This window comes from Cuculus canorus, chromosome 7 (genome assembly GCF_017976375.1).
Source record: "Cuculus canorus isolate bCucCan1 chromosome 7, bCucCan1.pri, whole genome shotgun sequence".
Lineage (NCBI taxonomy): Eukaryota > Metazoa > Chordata > Aves > Cuculiformes > Cuculidae > Cuculus > Cuculus canorus.
This window is the reverse complement of record NC_071407.1, coordinates 12530196-12552652: the sequence shown is the minus strand read 5'-3', so window position 1 is coordinate 12552652 and position 22457 is coordinate 12530196. Positions and strand designations below refer to the sequence as shown.

Below are 22457 nucleotides of genomic sequence, written 5' to 3'. Positions count from 1 at the left end.
CTTGTACACACAGCTGTTATATGTAGCTGTTTTCTTATTAACCAGGAAAGTCACACACCTAATTTATATACGATGTGAGGATTCATGCTTTATTTGGAGAAAGTTTAACAGTGATGAAAAATTAGTAGTAATATTTGCCTGTTGGACTCTACTGGTAATCAGTGGCTGTTACAATGCAGGAGTTCAGGATTCTATAGTTTACAAGCTATGTTTGTTTATGACATGGAAAAAAATTTAGTAAAATACACTGTTCTCAGTGGAGGTTTAACCTCTACGGAATGGAAAGAAAAGTGAGGAAAAAGGAGTATAAGTGTATTTTCACATGTGCACTCCATAAGAGCAAAAGGCAAAAACCGCTACAGTATTCCTTTCAGATCTCAAATTAAGGCCTTGTCAATACCTTACTAGTATAACTGTGTCAGCGGGAACATCCTTGTAATATTCATAGTTAATGAGATTAAACACACTTGGGAACTGTAGAGCAGCTGCCACAGAAACAGCATAAGTGTTAGACTTCAAGGACTCCAACTGAAATGATATATACTACTTTTACACCAGCCTCAAAAAACATCGTAACATAAATAAATTCTAAGTTTGCTGTGCTCTGTGAAGTGAATTAGCAGAGCTGTCCCCTCTGGACCTGTAAATTTACCACACAATCTGGAAATCACATAAAAAAACTGACACTGCTTTTGGTACAATTTGTGATCACAACATATTGTTTAACCATGTTTACTAGGAAGCAACTTGATCCAAATTTAGTGGTTTCGTAACTACAAAAGCAATGCTCAACACAGCCACTTGCAGGAAAGCAGTTCAGGCACCTTAATTCAGTCATGCAGCTTCTGAGAGAGGCTGCCCAAGCAGCTGATTAGTATTAGCTTCATGATGTGCATAATCTGGACATGTGAGTGCTAAGAAATGAAAACATAAATTAAATTCACTTGATTAACTAGACAGATTCACACTGGCTGTGATTTAGCAATTACTGATTGCAATTGCCAGATAAACTAAATTGGATTAAATTCTTTACAAACAGATGTAGGTTGCTAGCCTTAGTTATTAAACTATACTTCTAGATTTTTCTGTTAACCTGAAGGGCATTTCACTTACATTTGCTTAAAGTGATGCTCGTCATTATTCCTTTCAATATGCCAGACAGTAACGGAGTTTTCATTAACGAGACACAGTTGCTGCCAATTCATAGGGTTAAAACTTAAAGAGGTCGCTGTTAACCCTGGCTGAGACTCACAACACAGGAGGATATTTTCTTGCCAGTTCCTTCATTAAGGAGAGTAAAAGAAAATCAGATCCACTAAAAAAAGTCAAAAATATTCAAGTCAAAGATCTGGATGTGATTATGACTGACATTCAAGACCATGACTGGGAAAACAAATACTTTGACACTGACAAAACATTTCTTCTGTCAAAAAAGTTAGGTACTCTTGAGAATTAAAAGGAGGTGGTTAATTAGGCACATGTAAAATTAGTACTGCTACAAAAAGACTCACTAGTAAAATAGTTTTGAAAACTGACATTTCAGAAACACTATCACACACTTCTTTTTGTGAAAAAATCAGCAGAGTCAAGCGATGTAGATTTTTTTTCATCAGTTCCATCAGCAACAACTTGAATGGGCCCAAACAATTAATTCTTCAGCTTTATGGGTTGCTTTTCCAACCCATAAAGTAGTGATTATAATTTCTGCAGGCTTGCAGTTGAAAGGTATTATAGTTAAAAAATAAACCACAGTCAGTCCATAATTATTTATGGATGAATTACTTAGGTAATACAGTAATTGTGTTGTGAATGCAGACATACAAGCTATGGCTGCATTAACGAACATGAGCACAAAGCAGGGCAGGATTTGTGTGGGGCTGTTATGTATAGCTGACACAAGCCTGGGAATCTGCTTTCGACTGACTTTTCTTTTGTCCAGTGTAACCTATTTTATGTTCTCACCACCTAATTTGCATATTTCTCCATTATTCAGATTAATTTTTGACTGCATGTGCATTTTTAGGTGCTGTCCAAGAGCTGATTAACAACATTTGATGAAAATGGTTAAAAAGGTTTCTCCATTTCTTGGACAATATATCTGACTGTTAAATAACATTTACAGCTTTAGTATTTGGCATTACTGATGAGAGTAAAAAAGAACTAAAATGCATACACTGCTGTAAATGGATTTAGTATAATCCCGTGGCTCTGTCCTGCAGTAAATTCACTCGCAGAAACAGGTCAGGATGCCAGACAATGGTTAATACTGATAGGACATGCAAGAAATGAGAAGTAGTCACACACACAGAGTAACTGTCATTAAAATAGAAAGGTATAAGCTGCAATTCTGACTTTAAAAGACATCAGTGTAACATTCTCTCTAAAGAGCTGTCAGCGTGTTCTCATCTCCTACCTAACAGACAACGCTCTTTTATAGTAGATAGTTTATTAAGATCTGAAACTATATGCTACAGGTATCTGGAAAAAAAAATCCAGCATGAAGCCCCTCCTTTGAGCAGGAAAGAATAAAGATCTAGGGATAAAATACCTCAGATGAAAGGCAGCTTTTAGCTGTCCATAAGCTTTCTATATTTTGAGACTGACATAACTTTCAAAACGTCTCTTACACATCCGATTCCAAATTATCTGCTTAAAATACAGCAACTGTGCAATCATGTTGCAATCACACATTAAGAACACTAAGTACGGAGATTTCTTTCATCTGTACGCACACAATCATACAATGAATGCACAATATAATCTAGTCGCAAAACTGAACGTCCTGACCTCACAGTAAATTCACAATCCTCTGCTAAAGTTATAATAAATGCTAAGTTTAGCATTGTAAGGTAATTTTATTTTGTTACTAAACTCTTTCTGACTGGAATACAGGATGGTTCTTTTATGACAAATAGCTTCTGATAGTCATATTTACGCTGATTCAAATAGGTTTAAATTGCTGGGCCTTGGAAATTGCCACTTTAAAGCATTTAAATGCTTCTAGGTATTTCCATTTTTAAGAATAATCTGAAGAAGTCTCTCAAGATGGTAGACTTTTGTTTTAAGTGCACACGATGAACACATTAGATGCTGTGTATTATATCTGCTCTAAGTGATAAGCTCTTCAGGCCTGTAAGGCTGTCTTGTTCATTTCTGCTGTAATATACACACAGATATCCTTCCCGAACTGTGTATGATCAGAGTTCACAGTAAACAGTATTCTTCTTTATAAGGGATAAAGAAGAGGCATCTGTAACTGCTGCTAGTGTTACTAAACTTCTGAACTGAGAGAAGTTTCTTCCTCTTCACTAATCACTGTACAAGAAAAGGTCACCATTAAAGTGGGAGCATACAGAATGTTCCTAACATGTCCTTGCTTGTCTTCCTCCTACTCTGCTCTCCCATTTGTTTTGAAGAAGTGCTCAGACTCCACAGTCAATGGACCTTGCCGGCAACAGAGGCAAAAGCAGGATTATATTTTTACTGAACAATTGAAAAAATGAAATATTCTAACTATCGCTATCTGCATTGTATTATATAACATTTATTTTCATGACAATGAGCTGAAAATTATGATCTAACCTGGTGGCCTATGGCAGTGTAATCGCTGAGCACAACTACAAGTTAGAACTAGGATCAAGCACAAGTAATTAAGAGGATCATTGAATGGTCCAGGGAGACAAAAAAGTAGCAATAGGCTTTAGAACGCTTCTCATTCTAGCAGGGAACCTTCTTTCACAAACAGTATGGTACTCAACTTTCAAGGCTGAACAAGTAATTAACTGATGCTGAGGATTTTGGAAGTACTCCAAACTATAAAATTTCAAAGAAAGTAGAATATAACTGTAGCAGAGTAAGTCATTCTGACCACTGACTACTAATACTAAAAACTAAGCAGCGAATTTGGTACAGAAAGTTAGCAGACAATGATCAGTCAACAAAATAAAAAGGAGATGAAGGCAAGCAAAGGAAATGTGTCTTCCACATTTCTTAACTTAATTCATGCTCAAGCAGCACGTACACAAAAAAATTAATTAAATGAGTACTAGAGAACTTTTCACGCTTACCATACTGAAAGAGCAAATTCTGGGATTGAAGAGTAACTGGCAAGATATGGGCCTGTGAAACTAAAGGCAAGTAAGGAGTAGTCCAGCTGAGCATTGCCTGAAATGAAAATATAAAGAACATGGTCTTCATTTGCCCCAGGCTCTACCGGATACTATCACAGAGTACTCCTCTCAGTTCCTTTATATCCACTTTAATTCTTCAAAGACATTGTTCAAGCCCCTGATTCTTTTGCTTTACTCTAAATTATTGCTTTGATTTGATCATAAAAATGTTCTCTATGTATTTACTGCTTGGGATTTTTTCAATTTTTTTCAATAAAACCTTGAATTCTTGAAGTATTTTTCCCCAAATACCCTGAAATCCTCTGCAGTTATTTCATTCACATGAAATAAGCAAGTAGTATGATCCTTATTTAAACAGCAAGGAAACCAAACCATGGAGAGGGTAATCAACATAACTAAGGAGATAAATGTTATGGAGCAGGCAAAAATGTACACTAGGTCCCAGACTCCAAAGTTTAACTGCAAAAACCCTCATTCCTCTCACATCTCAGATTTCTCAATGTGGCATTTAGCTGCCTGCTTGACAGTCTACTGCAGCACGACTTCTTTGGTTATTCTGACCATACTTTCCTAAAACAAAATTCATTTAATTCCACTTATTTTTCCCTTGTAACAGTTCCATTTTGTATTGTCACATTCCTCCTCAGCTTAAGCCTAACTCAAAGCAGCGCAGTGGAAAATTCTTTCCACCACTTTCCACACATCTCGTCATGAGAGAACTTCCTGTCACCCTGTTTATCAAGTCTTATTAAAAAAACCCTTCAGATACAGGATGATTCAAGCACTGTTTTAATGAAATGGTGACAGGGAGGGTTAGGACATTACCTTTTAATTCTGTCAGTTTACTCAGCACTGGAAAAGTGTAGATATATATGATGGGATTCAGCTTCCGGTCTGAAAAGGCCAGGACTTGACTGTTCCAATTTGCTGTGAGGGCTCCCACTTGGCCAGCCGGGCATTGCAGTGCTATCGTTTTCTTTGTTTTGACGTCCAGGAAGAGGATGTAATTGCCACAAGGGTAGCAGACAGTTTGCTTGTTGATAAAGCCGAAGTTCTTGTTTGAGAATCCCTGAACCCAGCTTAGGAAAGAGCAACTGAAGGTTAAAACATTAACTAAAGACACACATCTCAAAATACTCTGATAAAGGGAATGTTGTAGCCTAAGTTACACTGAACTGATGCCTAGGGTTTGTTAGACTCATCCTCATATCAATGTTGCAAACCCGCAATAACATCAAAATCTAGTATTATGAATCATTAGATCAGTGTTTCCAAAACCCTAGGGTCATTCTTACTCCAATGGAGCACAAAGGACAGTAGTACGAATGTGGAGAGATGCTTACATTTCTTCCCATTTCCACTAACAATAAATGTAGGCAGCTCACAGGCTCTGTGTACTCATATATCATAGCAACAGAGTATACCTATATTCTGAAAGAATAACACAGGTAAAATCCATACTTCAGACCCAATTGTGTTTGCTTAACCTTAACATTTTTACACTTCTGTAGTTCATCTCATCCTCATACAACAAAAAGCACAAAGGCAGGGCTTGTGTTTATATGAACACAACCAGGAGGACTGTTCAGCTCTAAAGATGCCAGTACTTTAACATGGTAAAACTTTGGACCGTAAACAGGATGTGTTACACAAGGACTGAAATAAATTACTGAGGAGGAGTCAGCTTATGAACTCAAAATGTATCAACAAATCCATAACTGCCTGCAGATGTTTTTAGCTTTCAGAAAGTGTGTGGATATATAACAGGGTCCTCTTACCAAAGGGATTTGTCTTTACGGCTAAGGGAAGGTTTCTGACTGAGCCAGAGCTTAGCCTGAATGTTAGAAAAGTGTCAGCAGTGTAACATATATCCTCCATGTGTAACACTGCTGTTAGCACCTTCTTTTCCAATTTCTGTTCAGAAACTTCCCATGTCTTCTCTGGTTCCAAATAAAAGCATTTGACTGGAAGCAATCTTTGTCCTCTGCAATTACAAGCAGTGTTTTTACATTCCTCTTATGAATGCAAGATCAGCTTAGCCACTGATACTCTGCGTTCTCAGTAGAAGATTGTGCTACAGCCTCGGCACTCTCATAGTTAGGAACATTTTTAACTTACTAGTCTTAAGATACTTATGTCCTGAAATAGCTTCTTGTTATCTTTTCTGAGTAGTTTCCACTCTTGGCCTCTTTTGCTACACACCAGAGGAGTAAGCACAGTCAGAGGTGAGTGGGAGATGAAATGACATGGCAAACATCATGGCAACAAAGAGGAGACATTTCAGCTGATGAATGTGTTTCCAGACCTTTCACACAAGAACTAGATGTACTCTGCACCTTTAGGAACACACTCACAGGACCAGTCCTACGCTTTTCTCCAACACTAGATCTGAATCAGTGGAAATAAAGTCTTCTTTAACTTCTGCTCACAGAGGTAAAATGAAGTCTAGAACATACATATGCAGGGATAAATTAATGGGATGACAGTGCAATTTATCATCCTTATCCAACCAGTAAAGGCACAGGGAGACAAAGATTGAGGCTGTTATCTGGTGTCAGCTATGACTGGTGCAGCACACACAGGTAATTAGCCATGGCTCACCCATGCTTACCATGCTGTGTCTGCCTACAGTTGTGTATAAATATTGTGTCAGAAGTATCTCAATCAAACTCTGGCAGCTGGTGAAATATAGATGAGGCAAAGTAATTAGAGGCGCTTGGAAATTTCCTTACAGAGCTTTTTGCCAGGGAAAAATGCTAGTTCATACAAAACAGATCATATGAAACCATGAATTTTGTCAAAATTCTGTGTTTTCTAAAGACAGAAAATGCAGCATTCCAATTGCTCACTGCAAAATAATTTTTGTCACTTTCTTCTAAAACTGACATAAATACTACCGCTAACATTAATGTATAAGAAAGGCAAACTTAAACTTTTCTATTTTATGGAAACGGGCTTTGCTTTTTATTCAAAAGAGCTTAAATGTTTTATTTTGCAAAATATTTTCATTCCATAAAGGTGTTTTCACAAAGCTGACAACCTGGGTCACAGCTCTTCTGAGTAACACCACTTTGCACAAGGGACCTTCCCTGAATAGCACTGCCACATTTCAGATGGTGTCTTTTTTCACTCTGCAAGTATAAACTCTGTTTCTCCTATTACTAGGACAAACAATTTTCTCTCCACTAAGAAGTGCTGCACCTATAATTATGGATCTATGTCCCATAAGCATTGATGAAACAGCTGAAGTACTTACAATGGACAAGGAAGTTCAAACATCTGCCCCATTCTATAGAAAAAATGTCTAAATATTCCAGATCTCTCTGAAAGTCTCAATAAAGGTGGAGCAGGAAAGATCTCATTCATCTACAGCTCCTATTTGTTCAGAACCAAAAATCGAGTTGTTGGATTGCCAGGAGCTCTGGGAGAGAAGTGGTTTTCTGTACATAGTGTGGGTTATACTTGTGGGAAATGGAATCTGAAAGTCTTTGATGTGCACGTTAAGATGCAGAGAGAGAAAGGCAGGAGCAAGAACTTAAAATAGCGGGTAAATTAAGATCCATGGAAGGAGATGGTGACAGTGGAGTTTAGGATGTACAGAACAGCCAGAGAAATTCTAAACATCGAAATAGTCTGGGTCAAACCGAAGAGAGATGTGGCCATGAGCAGCACTGAGCTGTATGGGTTCACGAGGTCAGCTGCTGAAATAAAACGTGCCCTCAGAGTTCATCGGAGTGCTGCCAGAATCACTACAGAGAAGATGACAACTGCTCATGCCACACTTCTTATTGACCCATCAAGCTACAGCCTAAAAGCCAGCATTGCTCACGCCTCAGTTTAGAGCCTTCCTGTGCTAAGGGCAGAGAACCCACGTTCCATCCAAATGCCCCAGAGGCTCAGCGCCTGCTATACGGAACCACGGGAGCGTTTGGTTGGACAAGACCTTCGAGATCATCGAGCCCAATTGTACCTGTCCACTACTAAACTATGACCGACGATTAAACTCTGTGCTCCAAAGAATGAACAGTGTCTGGAAACACTGCTTGAAACGCTGCTCTCAGTCTAACTTTCAAAAGCCACAACTGCTTCAACAAAACTCAACTCTACTTTTAGCTTAAATCGAAACTATCCCGCATTTTGCAATAGTAACGACTTCTTGTATCCTTTCCGCTATGGTCCCGGGGAGAGAAGCCGGGCAGGGGGGCAGAGGGCAGACTCCCGGGCCGCCCCACTGGCCCCACCTCAGTTCCATCGCGCGGTCCCCCTCGGTGGCCGCCATGCGCCGCGCGCCGCCCGGTCTCCTAGCAACGGCAGCGGCGCCCGCCGGTATCCTAGCAACGAGGGCGGGGCCCGCCGCCAGGCCCGCAGCTGATTGGCCCGCGCCGCGCGGCCGCAGCCAATGAGCGCGCGCCGGCGTTTAAAGGCCGCGGGATGGGGAGGGGGGGCTCGGAGCTCGGGGGGTGGCGATGGGACCTGGGGCTTAACCTGCCTGAGGCTGCTCTGCCTCGCCGCTTTGTTGGGCATGGAAGCGAGTCAGCTCGCTGCTGAGACAGCTGAGCCTGTTTTCCCCTGCTCCGCTGCTGTGAGGGCTAATTGATGAGTTCTGCTGCAGCTGGTTGGTGTCTTTAATCATCTTGTCATATAAATCTGTCTTGTATCAAGAGATAATGTGCAAACAATCTCCAGATAGGGGTGAATAACCTGAAGGAATAAACACTCCCTTAGAGTTGCAAGAAGTTATTGTTAGGCTTAATTGTCTTGTAAGACGTAGTTGTCTTAGGTCAAAGGTAACCTGAAGGGAGTCTCTAGACATGGTTGGATATCCTGAAAAAATAAACGTTCTTTGAGGGCTTACGTGGTTCTTTGTCTAAAACTAGTATATACACCCACTGCTTTTGTAAGATGGGATGCCTTATTTAGAAGGGCATCTGATTCAGCACTGAATTGTAAAATAAAACTATTATTGTCTTTGCTTCAAGACTTTGTCCTTGTCAATATTTTACCAGTGAATGAGTGTTTCTCAGACCTCTTTTGCCTCTCGCAAAGAGCTGCACCTGGGCAGCTTTTGTCAGGGTGTGCAAAAGAGCGCTCCTAAAGCTTCCGAGTGAGCCAAGGAGAGGCTGGCCCCTGGGAAGGAGAGGAAGGACAGCTGTGTACTTTGTATGCTTTAGGCTTTTAAGTGTGGTAACACAGCAAGCACTTCCAAGCATTTTAAAAGCATATTTAGCAGCGACACCTTTCCTAAAGGGATAAATGTCTTGCTTGCTTGTATTAGTTTGTTACTGCTTATCTGTACAGTGGCAGTGTGCAGTTTTCTGATAGCTGTGGTGCATGCCTGGTGCTGCGGAGCGGTGCTGGAGGGTGGCACTCCTGTCCCCCCACCCCTCTCCAGGAGTGCTCTGGACTCTGCACAGCTGAGACAGGATGAGGGAAACAGTTTGGTTTTCCATGGTGCCACAGCATGCAGATCTTTGAGCTCCTACGTGCCTGTCTCTGGGCTGCAGGTTAGCAGGCTGCCTGTGTTGTTCTTAATTGCTTAAAGAAACTTAAAGTACATTTTCTTTTTTTTTGTCATGACCCAAAATGTTGCTGAAGCTTCCTTAAGGGCAGGTGCTCAGACAATTGAGAAATGTCCTCTAACACGGGTTTTTAGTGGTAGGAGAAAGTATTTTGTGGGCAAAGGACATTTTACGCACAGCCTCTGTTTGCTGAGGGCAGGCAGGCTTGTGCAACAAGTTACTGCTCTCTTTCACCATTGAGCTGTGCATTAATTACATAACAAAATGGCAATGACTTGATAGAAATCATACTGCTCTATTCAAATGGTGTTGGGTTCTCTGCTTTCCTGGTGGCCATCTCAGAGTTTGCTGCAGGAAAGATCACCCCAGAGATATTGATTTTGTTGCACGATGCCTGACAGCCAGCTCAAAACCAAACCAAAAGTAATCAACAGCCAAAGCTTCCCCACCGTGCAAGCATGGATCCACTAGGCAGGCTGGAGGGACTCCATTTCCTCCATTCATTAGCTTCGGGGTTTGACAAAGACGTGTCCATTGCCAGGAGAGCCAGCATTTTCCCTCTCCTTGGCTGCAGGTGCCCCAGCCCTCGGGTCCCTACAAACATGCACAGCTCTGACCTGGAGGCTGGGTGGAAGAGTGTGGAGTCCCAAGAAGGGCAGCATTTTACCATGGAGCAGCTTGATTCTGTGTGAAACGCATTAAGAGGAAAGCTCCTCCATTTCCAGTTATACCCCCGGAAAAGATGGTACTAGGAAGTACTACAGGAAGCACCTCAACTGCAGAGAGAGTGAAAGGGACAGAGAGGCCTTCAGTCTGTGCTTCGGTCTCTTTTTTGCTTTGTGCAGATGCTGATGCTCCCACAGGTCACATCTGCAGAAGGAAGCATGATTGCAAGGTCATAATCAAATTAAATCTAACGGCTGTCCACTGTCTCTCCTGGGGTTTCATCAGGAGGCAGAACAGCTGCAGGAGAGAGAGCCTTCCTCTGTTATCCTCAGGACTGGACTGGATGGAGTTTTGGAGGGCAATGGGTGATGCGGTGAGGAAGGCTTGGCACAGGAGGCCCTGTCCAGGGAGGAGGCGGTGAGGGAAGTCCTCTGTCTCACCTCCTGCAGGAGGCACTGCTTGGAAACAACAGATGTATTGCTGGTTTGCCATGGGTGTCCCGTTTACACAGTGGGTTATGCTGTGCATATAGAGAGCATTAAGTGGGGCTGAACAGTGCCCGTGGCAGCAAACGGGAGTGTCCTGCAGGAGGACACTCAGCTCAAGGAGGGACCCCTGGGGTACCCCTCCTGCCCTGTGAGAGAGGGAGGGAGAGAGAGAAAGAGAGAGAGAGGGGAAGAGAGGAAGCGGGGGTAAGAGAGAGGGAGAGTGGGAGAGAGGGAGAGAGAAAGGGAGAGGGAGAGAGAAAAGGGAAAGAGAGGGAGAGAGGGGAGAGAGAAGGAGAGGGGAAGAGAAGGAGAGAGGAGAGAAAAGGAGAGGGGGAGAGGAGGGAGGAGAGGAGGAGAGGAGGAGAAGAGGAGAAAGAGAGAGGGGAGAGAAACGGGGGAGAGAAGGACGGGGAGAGGAGAGAGGAGAGAGAAAAGTAGAGGAGAGAGGAGGGGGGAGAGGAGGAGAGGAGGAGAAGAGGAGAAAGAGGGGAGAGAAACGGGGGAGAGAAGGAGGGGGAGAAGAGAGAGAAAGAGAGAAGGAAGAGAAAGAGGGGGAGAGAAGGAGGGGGGAGAGGAAGAGATAGAAGGACAGTGTGAGAAAGAAAAGCACAGGAAACGAGAGAAGGGGGGATCGGAAAAAAGTAGAGAGATAGGCAGAGGGAGAGAGAAAGGGGAGGGCAGAGGGGCGTCCCACCCCCATCCCGCCTCCCCGCGGGCCGGGCGTGGCGCGGCACTACAGGACCCGGCAGAGCGGGCCGGGCGCGGAGCGGCACAGCGCAGCGGGGAGCGGCAGCGCAGAGCTCCGCAGAGCACAGCAGAGCGGGACTCAGCCGAGCAGAGCCGAGCGATGTCGGGCGACCAGTCGCGCAGCCTGGGCAGGGGTGAGCCGCGGGCTGCGGGGCGGGCCGGGCGCGGGGCGGGCGACGCGCGGCTCTGCCTCCCTCCGTCCCTCCTGTCGTGTCCCCGCAGGCAGCGCCGCGCCGGGGCCCGTGCCCGAGGGGCTGCTCCGCCTCTACAGCATGCGCTTCTGCCCCTTCGCCCAGCGCACGCGCCTCGTCCTCCGCGCCAAGGGCATCAGGTGAGGCCGCGCCCGGGCTGGGGGACGCGGTGAGGGGCTGGGGAAAAGGAGCCTGGGGGAGAACTGGTAGAAGGGTTTGGGTTGGAAGGGACCTTAAAGATCATATAATTCCAGCCCCTGCCATGGCTGGGACACCTCCCACTGGATCAGGCTGCCCAAGGGCCCATCCAGCCTGGCCTTGAACACCTCCAGGGATCTTGTTGAAGTGGGAAATAACTGTGCTGTGTAGGAAATCAGCTGTGTAAAGGCCGAAAGTAAATTCCTAGGGAAAAAACTCTGACCTGACTTTTTTCTTCACCTGCCATCCCAAATATTTGCAGTCATAGCATTTGAACTTGTCCTGGATAAGTGTGAGTAGACCGTTAACATCTGGTGATGTTTGGTTTTGGAACAAGCTGCAACAAAAAGTGTGTGAGATGGGAATATTCAGAGTTTCTGTTACAGTACTGCCCAGCGAAACACGACAGTGAGTGAGCGGCCTTTTTAAAAGAGGAATCGTCCTGTGTTCCTGCAACATTTTCTCATTCCTTGTTGTAGTAAATGAACGGAATTCAGCACTCCTGTTTGTTTCTCTTTCAAGATAACCATGATATTTCAGTATTTTTAAATGGATCAATGCTTCCTTCACTTTGCAGCTTCAAAGTAACAAGGTTTTCCACCTGCTGATTCCCAGCAAGTCCCAGGCCTGCCAACAGTTTGTTAACCAGTTGGGAGTAGTTCTTAGCATAGTGGAGCTGGCCACTTGGGCCTGCTGATAGCAAGGTGCAAGTTGGGTTGGTTTGATAGCTTTGTTTTTTTTCTTGGGTCTTTTTTTCCCAAAGACTAGGTGCATTAAAACTTCCAAGTCAGCTTAATTTTGTTTTTACCTAATGTCTTTGGACTGATTTTTGGAGCTGGGAGGTTTGTTTTAGTATAGTGAATTTGGAGGGGTTTTATTGCTACCTAAACATGGTAGGTGCCTTTCAGTTGTTTTGAAGGTTCAGCTGTGTTTAGCAGACCTTTGGAATTAGGAATTTTCTGGGGTCACATATATAACAACATATAACATGTTTTGTTAATATAACATCGACATATTCCCATGTGTCTTTTTTATCCATATCTATTTTGCCTTTACCATGCACACCTATTCTGTGTGAGCTCATACATGGGGAAGATAAGTAGGCAGGATGCCTTTCAGATTTCCTCTTTGGACTAGGGTCACGTTAAAGTTCCACTGCATTTCTTAATTGCACTGTAGCTTATTTGCAGTCAAGTGCTCCTTTCTTAGAATGTACTCGATCCTGCATGTGATAAGCGTGCTGCTTGACCTTTGTTTTTTAGCATGACTGTGAGGGCTGCCTCTGTGTGCTTGCGGACTGTTCATGTTGTCTTAAGTCAGTGCTGATTTCCTCCAGCAAAGGGAAGTGCTCACTGGCAGTATTTTTACAAGTCAAATGCTTAGTTCTGCAAAGGATGTCAGGGAAGACTAAGGAAAGCAAGGGAGCAAGGATTCAGCGTCTGGAGCGCTGTAGCTGTTGAGGTGTAATGACTCTACCATGGCATGGACTGGGCTGTGGCAGAACCAAACCTGTTTGGATCTTGTTTCTTTCGCCTTTTAGCCATGAAGTAATCAACATCAATCTGAAGAATAAACCTGACTGGTTCTTTGAGAAGAACCCCTTTGGGCTGGTTCCTGTGCTGGAGACCAACAAGGGCCAGCTGATCTGCGAGTCCCCAATCACTTGCGAATATTTGGATGAAGCATTTCCGGGGAAGAAGCTGATGCCTTCAGACCCATATGAGCGAGCTGTTCAGAAGATGCTCTTGGAACAGTTCTCAAAGGTACTGTTTGATCAGGGTGGGATTGTGTTTGTTTCTTTACTATAGTGCCAAAAGCTGCAGCTCTGTTGCAATACTGCTTTTATCTTTTGAGAGAGAGGTCTTGTGTCTGGGAGAAGTTTTTAAATAACCAAAGGGGCTATGGGAGGCCTTGGCCTGTGAGCACAAACAAACCATTGTGTACCTGAATTGCTCCCAGCATTTATGTGTGGGGATGGATGGAGGAAGGCAGCTAAGCTGTTGGTGATACATATGACTGAGGCTGGATTTTGAGCATCCCATCATAGAGGAGAGTTTGGTAGACCTAACTAGCTGAGATTTAGGCAGTGACAATTGCTGTATTTTGATCTGAGTCTTTCTGTAGAAAGTACTATATGAATGCAGAATGGGAAGAGTGCCTGATTGGGAGAGCCTACAACCATGCACAAGAGATGGCAGCTGGCTGTGGGCATGGGACATGTACAAGGAGGCTGGTTTCAGCTCTCAGTAGGGATTGGATGTGGGCATTATGGCTGACTGGAAGTAACCTCTCTGTACTCTAGATGTAGATAATACAATCACATGCTCTTTGAAGGACCTAGGAAGTGAAAGAAGTTAGCCTGGATATGAAGCAGCAGAGAAAAGAACACAATGGAAAATGCAAAGAAATGCGGGCAAAGGAGGGGAAAGAAGGATATGGGTTGGAGGGGGCCTCTTAAAGATTATCTAGTCCAACCCTGCCTGCAGTGAGTCATCTTCAACTGGATCACGTTGCTCAGCGTCTCATCCAACCTGACCTTTCCAGGGGTGGGGCTTCTACCGCCTCTCTGAGCAGCCTGCTCCAGTGTCTCACCACCCACATCGTAAAAAATTCTTTATATCTTAGTCTGAATCTTTTCCCCTTTTAGTTTAAAACCATTACCCCTTGACCTATTGCAAAAGGCCTTGCTAAAAAATCTTTCCCCATCTTTCCTGTAGCCCCCCTCCTTGAAATACTGGAACACTGCTGTAAGGTCTTCTTGGAATCTTCTCTTCTCCAGGCTGAACAACCCCAACACTCTCAGCCTTTCTTCACAGCAGAGGTGTTGTAGCCCTCTAATTTTGTGGCCCTCCTCTAGACCTGCTCCCAACAGGTCCATGTCTTCCCTGTACTGAGGACTCCAGAGCTGGACACAGGACTCCAGGTGGGGTCTCACCAGAACAAAGTTGAGGGGCAGAATCACCTCCCTTGATCTGTTAGCTACGCTTCTCTTCATGCAGCCCAGGATATGTTTGGCCTTCTTGGCTGCAAGTGCACATTGCTGGCTCATGCACAGCTTTTCATCCACCAGTACCACCAAGTCTTTCTCTGCGGGCTGCTCTCAATTTACAACAAGCATTTAACTTGCATCTAGTATCTTCACACCTTAAGCTCTGAGTGACTTGTGTTATTGTAATAGGAACATTAAAAACTTTATCTTTTCTTTTGTATAGATACCATCTCTGGTTTTCAAGCATTATGTGGCAGTCAAAGATGGACAGGACAGCACCGCGCTGAAAGCAGAGATTGTTGAAAAGTTTGGCAAACTTGAAGAGGTGAGAGTATTTCATGATGATGAGCAGGTTGCCAGCCACTGTACAATACTGTTTCATGCTCTGGTCTTTGGAGCTAGATCTCTTCTTGTTCATTTGGTACTTAAAGCAATGAACAGCCTTTTAATATATTCCCCCAAGCCTAGGAGGCACAACAGCACCATTGGAATAAATTCCACATAGCTACACTGAATTTCTGTATGGTGAAGGCTGTGTGGACTCTGGGAGTTTGAATTCTAGTGCACTACTGTTGTGTTAGATGTCTTTATTGTGCTTTACATGTAAGGAGACCTTGCAGGATGTTCTAAAAGCAAGGGCTGAGGAGTCTGAGCTTCTGAAAAGCATCTGTGCTGTAGCTCTGCTTGTCTGACTCAATGAAGAAGCATTCCTCCATAGCATTTCTCTTCAGGTGCAAATCTACTGATAGCTTTCTAGTACCTTCCTAATTCTCCTGGGCATTCTGCTTCCCCACCCCCTTGACTTGCCAAAGTAAAATTGTTTTCAGAGTAGCTTTGTCTGTCTGATCAGGCAGAGGCTGGAGTAGTGCAGATGACAAATGAGTTCTTGGGGAAAGCCATGTGGGTTTCACTTCCCTGAAATACAAATCTATTAAACATTAATGAAGAATTAACCTTCCTCCTACTCTATTAATACTGTGAAATACTTGCTGCTCCTTCAGCGTCTCTACTTTACTGTACCCTGAAGGATTTTGCAGCAGCAGCTGAAAGTCAGCTGACGATGGGAGGAAAGAACCAGAGCCATGCAAACCTCCATGAGCCTGTTGCAAAAGAAGTTCAGGAAGGAAAGTGTTTGGAAACACTGCTCTATTTAGTTTGCTGCCACTCGACAGAGGGAGCTGTGTTTCTGTCTCTAGGACAGCACAACTGCCAGGTCTTATTCTGCCAGACACCTGGTAATTCATGTAGCTCAATGCTTCCTGAAGAGCTGCTTTAAAATTTCTGCTAGATCCATGGGGGTTAGGGGACAGGGAGTAAACACCATAAGAGTGTTGTGCAAATGTGTTATGTGTCCTGATCTGAAGACAAAGATTTGTAAGGTCTTTCAAGTTCTATGTTTAAAATGCCAAAGTGCCTGAAAACAGGGGGATTATTCTAGTGATAGAAGAGGCCAAGCTCTGGAGCTTCTTCAAAGCATGTAAAGCTTGGGTGACCACGGCAGTTTAAATGTATCAGAATTGTAAATGCAACAGGAGAACTTGCTGCATTCCTTGTGGCCCTGCTTTCTGTGCTGAGCCATGAGGATCTCTCTGGTGTGTGTGGGTGTTGTACTTGGTTCCTGTTCCCTTTGCACCTGGAATCAAATACAGTTTTAGATGTAATGTTGTAAATGCTTTCCTGATACCGCTTGGCCTCAAGAGCTGTGGGAAAAGAATCCCCGATAAAATGGTGTTCTCATTTACCTGGATTTATTGCTCAAGAAATACACATGCATTTTTATGTTAGGTAATTAGTGCCATTGATGCTTTTTGACAAATAAGAAATCATAAGCTGACTGATTCTGAGAGCTAAATTACTTTTCATTTGCGCACAAGCTGCAGCTCTCTAGTGATTAATATTCTGTGACAGTTTTGAGCTACTTGAGAAGAGCTGGTCTTACAATTTATGAAATAGGTAAGCTTGCTGCTAGACTGGCTTTACTGATTACCTCTGACTCCCCGGATATTGCATGCACAGGAGAAACGTGCTGTATCTGCATTATTTGCTGTCTGATCCCTTCTGTATGCTTACATTCTACTACGAGGTGGGAATGTTTTGTTACTCCTGCTCTGGTAATTTTCCTTCTGAGGGCAATTCTCATCTCTTGCCCCCAACAGGTTCTGTCCAAACGCAGCACTGTGTTTTATGGTGGGGACTCAATCTCCATGTTTGACTACATGATCTGGCCGTGGTTTGAACGTCTGGAAGCATTCCATCTGAAGGAGTGAGTACCTTGCCTAGTTTCTGATGTGTACTGAAGTGCCTCAGCATAAATATTCTGCATACGCTCTGCAGTAAAGGGCTACTCTTGGGGGCTGCCCAAGAAAGTTTGTATTTTGTTGCAGTTTGGGGGAAGCATCTTCTCAAAAGAAAGACTAGTTGTTCTCTATAAAAGGCCTTTCTTTCATTGAGTCTGTTTTACTACCGAACAATTTTGACAGATTTGGAAGAAGTGGTCAAAATGCAGGACTTCCTCTCCATCCCTAACATCACAGAGAAAATGGTTTTTATTTGAATGGGATGGGGCTATGGAGGCTTAGGTTCAAATTTCTTGATCCAAAACCTCTGACTTGAAATGCACGCTTCTGCCACTCTTTGGAAATCCTAGGTTGACAAGGAGGATGATTTTGGTTTGAGATGGGTAAACTGTATCCTACCTTGCTGTAGCAAGCAGATCTGCCCTGTTGCAAGAGTATTTTTTAATATGTAAATAAATGTTTTTGTTACTTTCTTAAACAGCTCCAATTGCCATGGTATTGCATTAATATATAGGGAAAGGGTATAAAAGGAAAGCTGTTTTATAGCTGGCTTAAAACAGGACTAAAGAGTTGACTTGTGTGAGGAAGTGGGTAATAAAAGCAGAGGATAGAGTATAGAACAGTTAGTCTTGTCCTGGTGCCTGAACCATTCTTGAAGACCAATCCTTTGCAATGGAATCCTTAGCAATGAAACGCAGGGCACTGCAAAATGAGGTCTTTACGTATAGATTGATGACCTGCTTTGTCTCCTGTGTGGTCCTTGATTGGAAGGTGAAATATTACAAGCAATATTGGAGCATAGGTCTAGAGTCATGAAAGTATTTGAATGATTGCATATCTGAGCCATTGGATGTTAAGAAAAGAAGCTACCTGGGAAGTTATGCATTAACTAAACTTGAGAGTTGGAAATTGTTATGCGAAGTTCTTGAGCCAGTCTGCCAGAAGGGAGTGAAAATAAAACTTTACACTGTTAAGCTTTCCCTTTGGCACACAGTTGGATGTGTTTTTTGTTTTTCAAATGTGTTTATGGATTTAGTCTGTTAGTCAAATCCTCAGTTTCCTCAGTGGACTGTGTCTGTGATTTGGGCTACTGGATTGCAGGGTAGTACAAATTGCAGAGCTTATCTTGGTATGCAAGCGAGGAGAGAAAAGGCTTGGGTTGTGAAGGAGAAACTCATCACTGCACATAACATTTGATTCAAGAATTGCTATTAACAGAGCATTCCAGAGGGAGGCAGTGGTGCACAAGCCTCTGCCCTTAGCTCCAATTAGGTGATAAATTGGAACTGTGTGTTTTGCAGCAGGGATAATTTAGGCACACAGTAAGTGCTCATTTATGCTTTTGCTCAGCTTTGCAGAGTGCATGAGGTCTGTTAGAATTCTTTAATTTTCCAAATGCTAGTCTCTCTTCTATGATCTGATATGTATTTCCCTCACATGCTCTGAGCTGAACATTATAGTGTGAGAGAGAAAGCAAAACAAGCACTAAAATAGAACCTCTCAAGCTGTTTTGCTTCCTTTATGTTCTCCCAGTTTCCAATTTACGTTACTCAGTCTCTTTCCTTTTCCTGTAGCTCTTTGAGTCACACTCCAAAGCTCCAACGGTGGATGGAGGCCATGAAGAAGGATCCTGCTGTCAAGGCCACGATGACTGACCCACAGATATACAAAGATTACCTCGAGCTCTATGTGAAGAACAGCCCTGAGGCATGCGATTATGGGCTCTGAGGCGCCAACAGGCCTGTGCTTGCTGAAGTGTCAGTGCTTGTTTGAGCATGAGCTGTGGAGATCTAGTGTAACTTGGTGTGGACTCTTCTGTAGTTGCATTTCATAATGGGGAATAAATCTGTGTCGAAAAGGCTGGGAAACCTTCTTTGAACTCCTTCCTGTCAGGTGGAGGGTGTGCTGCCTTTGTGCAGGAGATCGAAAGTCATTGCTGGCCATGGATATTGTGAAGAAAAATGATGTTCTGTTATCTCTGGCCTTTTTTCAGACACTGCTGGCTGGCAGTCCCTGAACTGCCCCTGTTACTTGGTTTAAGAAGTTGTAATACTGGCATCTTGAAAATAAATAAAAAGAAAACAAAGTTGTCTTTAAATGCAGTTTTTTCTTCCTCTTTCCAGGCAGCTGTTAGTCGCTGAACTGGTTGTGCAGAGAGGAGTAAGGCACTGTGATGGCTAAAACAGATAGTGTGGTCTCTGAAGGTGATGCAGTTACCCAGTACAAACTGTCCTCCTCTTTAGACACCACTGCTGCCAAACCACTGAACTTGCAACCCTATCCATTTAACCCTGCTGAAGTCATTTTTGCAGGGACCATCTAGTAATGGCTTCCAACTTAGGCTAGACTTGCTAGAGGATTGTGTGGTTATAACGCTTCTCTGCCCTCCTGTAGTAGTGGTGTGTTTAGTCTAGGTCCTAGTCTCAGTTATCCTGAAGGCTGGAGTTGGGAGTACAGCTAACAGAAAACAGAGCAGAAGGACATTTATTTTCTGTTCTGCTCCAGAACTCAGTGTTGCTATACATGTCAAGAAGTAGGTGAAATTGGAGAACTGAGGTAGGAGGAGTTCAGTCAGCATGAGTTACTGGTGGTGTCTTGCTGTTGGTGACAGAATATGTTCTGATACTACCATTTGCTTGCTGGAAGAGAGCTTTGCAGTTGGACATCTTTCAAAGCTGTCTTATATACTAATGTAGCGAAGTGGGGACAAGATTTTGTGAATCAAGAGTTGTTACAGGAAGGACTTCTTCCTCTTTTATTGGTGTTTTTTTTTTTCTAATCCTCCCATAGGAGATTAAAACAACTGTGACCCATTCTGATGTTGCTCAGACGTGTCTTTCTCTGGCAGACCACTAACAACCCAAACTGGCCACAGTTCCAGGAAATAAGCATGCAGAAAGAAAGAACGCAAAGCAGTGTGTTCAAGGACAGGGCTGTGGTTCCTGTGAGACTGAGGCCGTTGTCATTATATACACAAGACTGTCTTATCTGTCTCTATTGTAGGGAGATATTGTAGGTAGCATAGCAGAAGGTGGTTTGTGCTTTTCCTGATAATTGAGGCACTGAGTGCCTTGGAGCTTTTCTGGAAGAAAACAGGACTAATCTTTTTTACCTTCAACGTGTTCTGCCCCATCACACTGACTGTGAGGAGGTGTATGCTGTGTAACTTCAAGTAGGAAAACAGATATAAAAGACAGATTTGATGAGGGAAGAGGATTGTCAGGAACTTGGTCTGTCAGCTTGCAGTTATTGGAGGGGACTGTTTATGCTCTTACTAGCTTTAAACTATGCAGGTTTTCCCCTCCTGTTTATCTTTGTGGCTTTTTAAACCCATCTGGCACTACTTAGAGAAATACAAATTACTCTGCTGTTCCTTCCAGAATCCTGATGGTCTCTAAAAAAATTTCTCAGTCCAGATCCCATGCTGTGCATGTTTTGTAGGTTGGCATTGGAGAACCCAGAGGAAACATAAAGCTGAAAGGTGTTAGAATGTGGATCTAGGCTGTTTCCTTATATGAAAGCAGGGTTTCATGAAGCCGCTGTCCCTGAAATAGTGTCGGTGGGATCTGTGGCAAACTTGCAAGGATCAGCTGCAGAACCTTTTGGTTTTATTAGCTGCTCAGCTTTGTGTAGGGCTTGTTAAAGCTGTTAGCTTAGCAGGCTCTAAGTTGGCTTCTATAAACATGCTAGGAATGTGTTGCAGTTTGCTCCACTGTATTATTGGATGCTAGTGGGAGATGTGACATTAGGGGGATCCAATAATGAGTTAAGAGCAGAGACTGGCATCCAAAACCTGAACTCACTAGGGCCAGACCATGGTAACCCAGAGACTGTGCTGTCTGAACAGAAAGATGTGCTCTCCTCATCTTTATTTAGTGGCTGCACAGTGTACCATTATAAATATGCTACTTCAGCAGGAAAAGCAAAATTAAATATTCTGCCTTATAATTTAGTATAAAATGCCAGTGTTCTAAAGCCCCAGGCAGACAGTTGGGGTCCTGAACTCATTACAGCACGTCAAGAAATGGAGACCTCAGGAAAAACGTTCTTGGTGTGGTAATGAGCATGCAATACTTTGGCAAGGTCTTCAAAGGAAAGGAAAAGTTACCTGGAGTGGACTGGCTCGCTCCTTTCACAGTGGATAGTTGTAAAGGACATGTGGTGTTACAGACTAAGAAAGGAAAGCCCCTGTCTTCAGTTTGGGTCAACAGAGGAAAGAGATGGACATTAACAATAAAAGGATCAAGCAGATGAACGGCTCTGCCCTTCGGTCAGAGGTCTCCTTTGAAATCTTCTGTGGATCGGATTGTACAGCAAGTACTGTATTTACTTACCAGGAGCTAGTGGACATTTTCTAGTGCATGACAGACTCGATCTGCTTTGTATAACTTCCACATATTCAGATATTTACGCTCAATGTGCTGAAAAAATGTCAAAGCACACCACTACAAACTCATCTCTCTTCTCAGGGATTATTTTAAAGTGGTAATAAAAACTGAGATGAGAGATGCATCCAGCTGGAAGGGAGAGCACTGCTTTCTTAATCTGAGTAAAAAATTAGCCTTTTTTTTTGGTGAAGTTTCTCTTGGGAGTTTTGACTTCAGAAGAAATGGAATGTTGAAGGGGAGAGAGACCTGAAACATGAAACAGAGGAATTAACCATGCAGCAGTGGGAGGGAAAGGCTAATATGCATACCCTTTTCAGGTTTACAATGTAGAGCTTTTAGTGCACAAACCCCATATGGTGCCAGTGGGGTACAATCATTCATAAAAGACAGCTCCTTTCTTAAAACACAGTTGCAAGTGAAAGGCAATTGCATATTGATGAGACTGAGGAAAAGACCTGAGAGGTTTGCTCCTATTTGATTAGCCAAGCTTGGAATGATCTGTTCCTTTGCTCAAGTTGTGAAGGACTTCCCAGGACTTTACACACCAACCAAGCATAATACAGGTACCCATGTCTAAGTGTGCTGGATAAATCTCTAGCCATAAAGCACACCTCTAAAGTAGTTACCTCAGGTGCTTTTGTCTGTCTTAAAGAATATTGTCGACAGGTGCAGGAAGCACATTTGCTGGACTGCACTGTAGCTGTAATTGTATGTTGACACTCTAGGCTACTAGGCTTAGAGTGAAAGCCAACACATTGGAATCAGGGCTTTAAGAAGGCCTGCAAATAAGGAAAACAAGAATTTGAATCTCTGAAGAAAGAATCCAGGTCAAAGCCTAGAGGAA

General features: G+C 43.3%; 2 protein-coding genes across 2 annotated transcripts in view; one reads left to right on the top strand and one right to left on the bottom strand.

Annotated features, from left to right (window-relative positions):
• Nucleotides 1-7418, bottom strand: part of CFAP43 (cilia and flagella associated protein 43) — a 49396-nt gene extending 41978 nt beyond the window's left edge. The window contains exons 1-4 of the mRNA XM_054071548.1: nt 7387-7418; nt 4956-5209; nt 4068-4164; nt 1114-1281 (exon numbers count right to left, since the gene is read on the bottom strand). Of these exons, the coding sequence (XP_053927523.1) occupies nt 1114-1281; nt 4068-4164; nt 4956-5209; nt 7387-7418 (551 nt within the window). The remainder of the gene's footprint in view (nt 1-1113; nt 1282-4067; nt 4165-4955; nt 5210-7386) is intronic.
• Nucleotides 7419-11515: 4097 nt separating this feature from the next.
• On the top strand, nt 11516-19300 carry GSTO1 (glutathione S-transferase omega 1). Its single transcript, XM_054072129.1, has 6 exons — nt 11516-11684; nt 11773-11881; nt 13480-13702; nt 15152-15253; nt 17085-17191; nt 18800-19300. The coding sequence occupies exons 1-6, from the start codon at nt 11651-11653 to the stop codon at nt 18951-18953; spliced, it is 729 nt and encodes a 242-aa protein (XP_053928104.1). The 5' UTR covers nt 11516-11650; the 3' UTR covers nt 18954-19300.
• Nucleotides 19301-22457: the final 3157 nt, after the last annotated feature.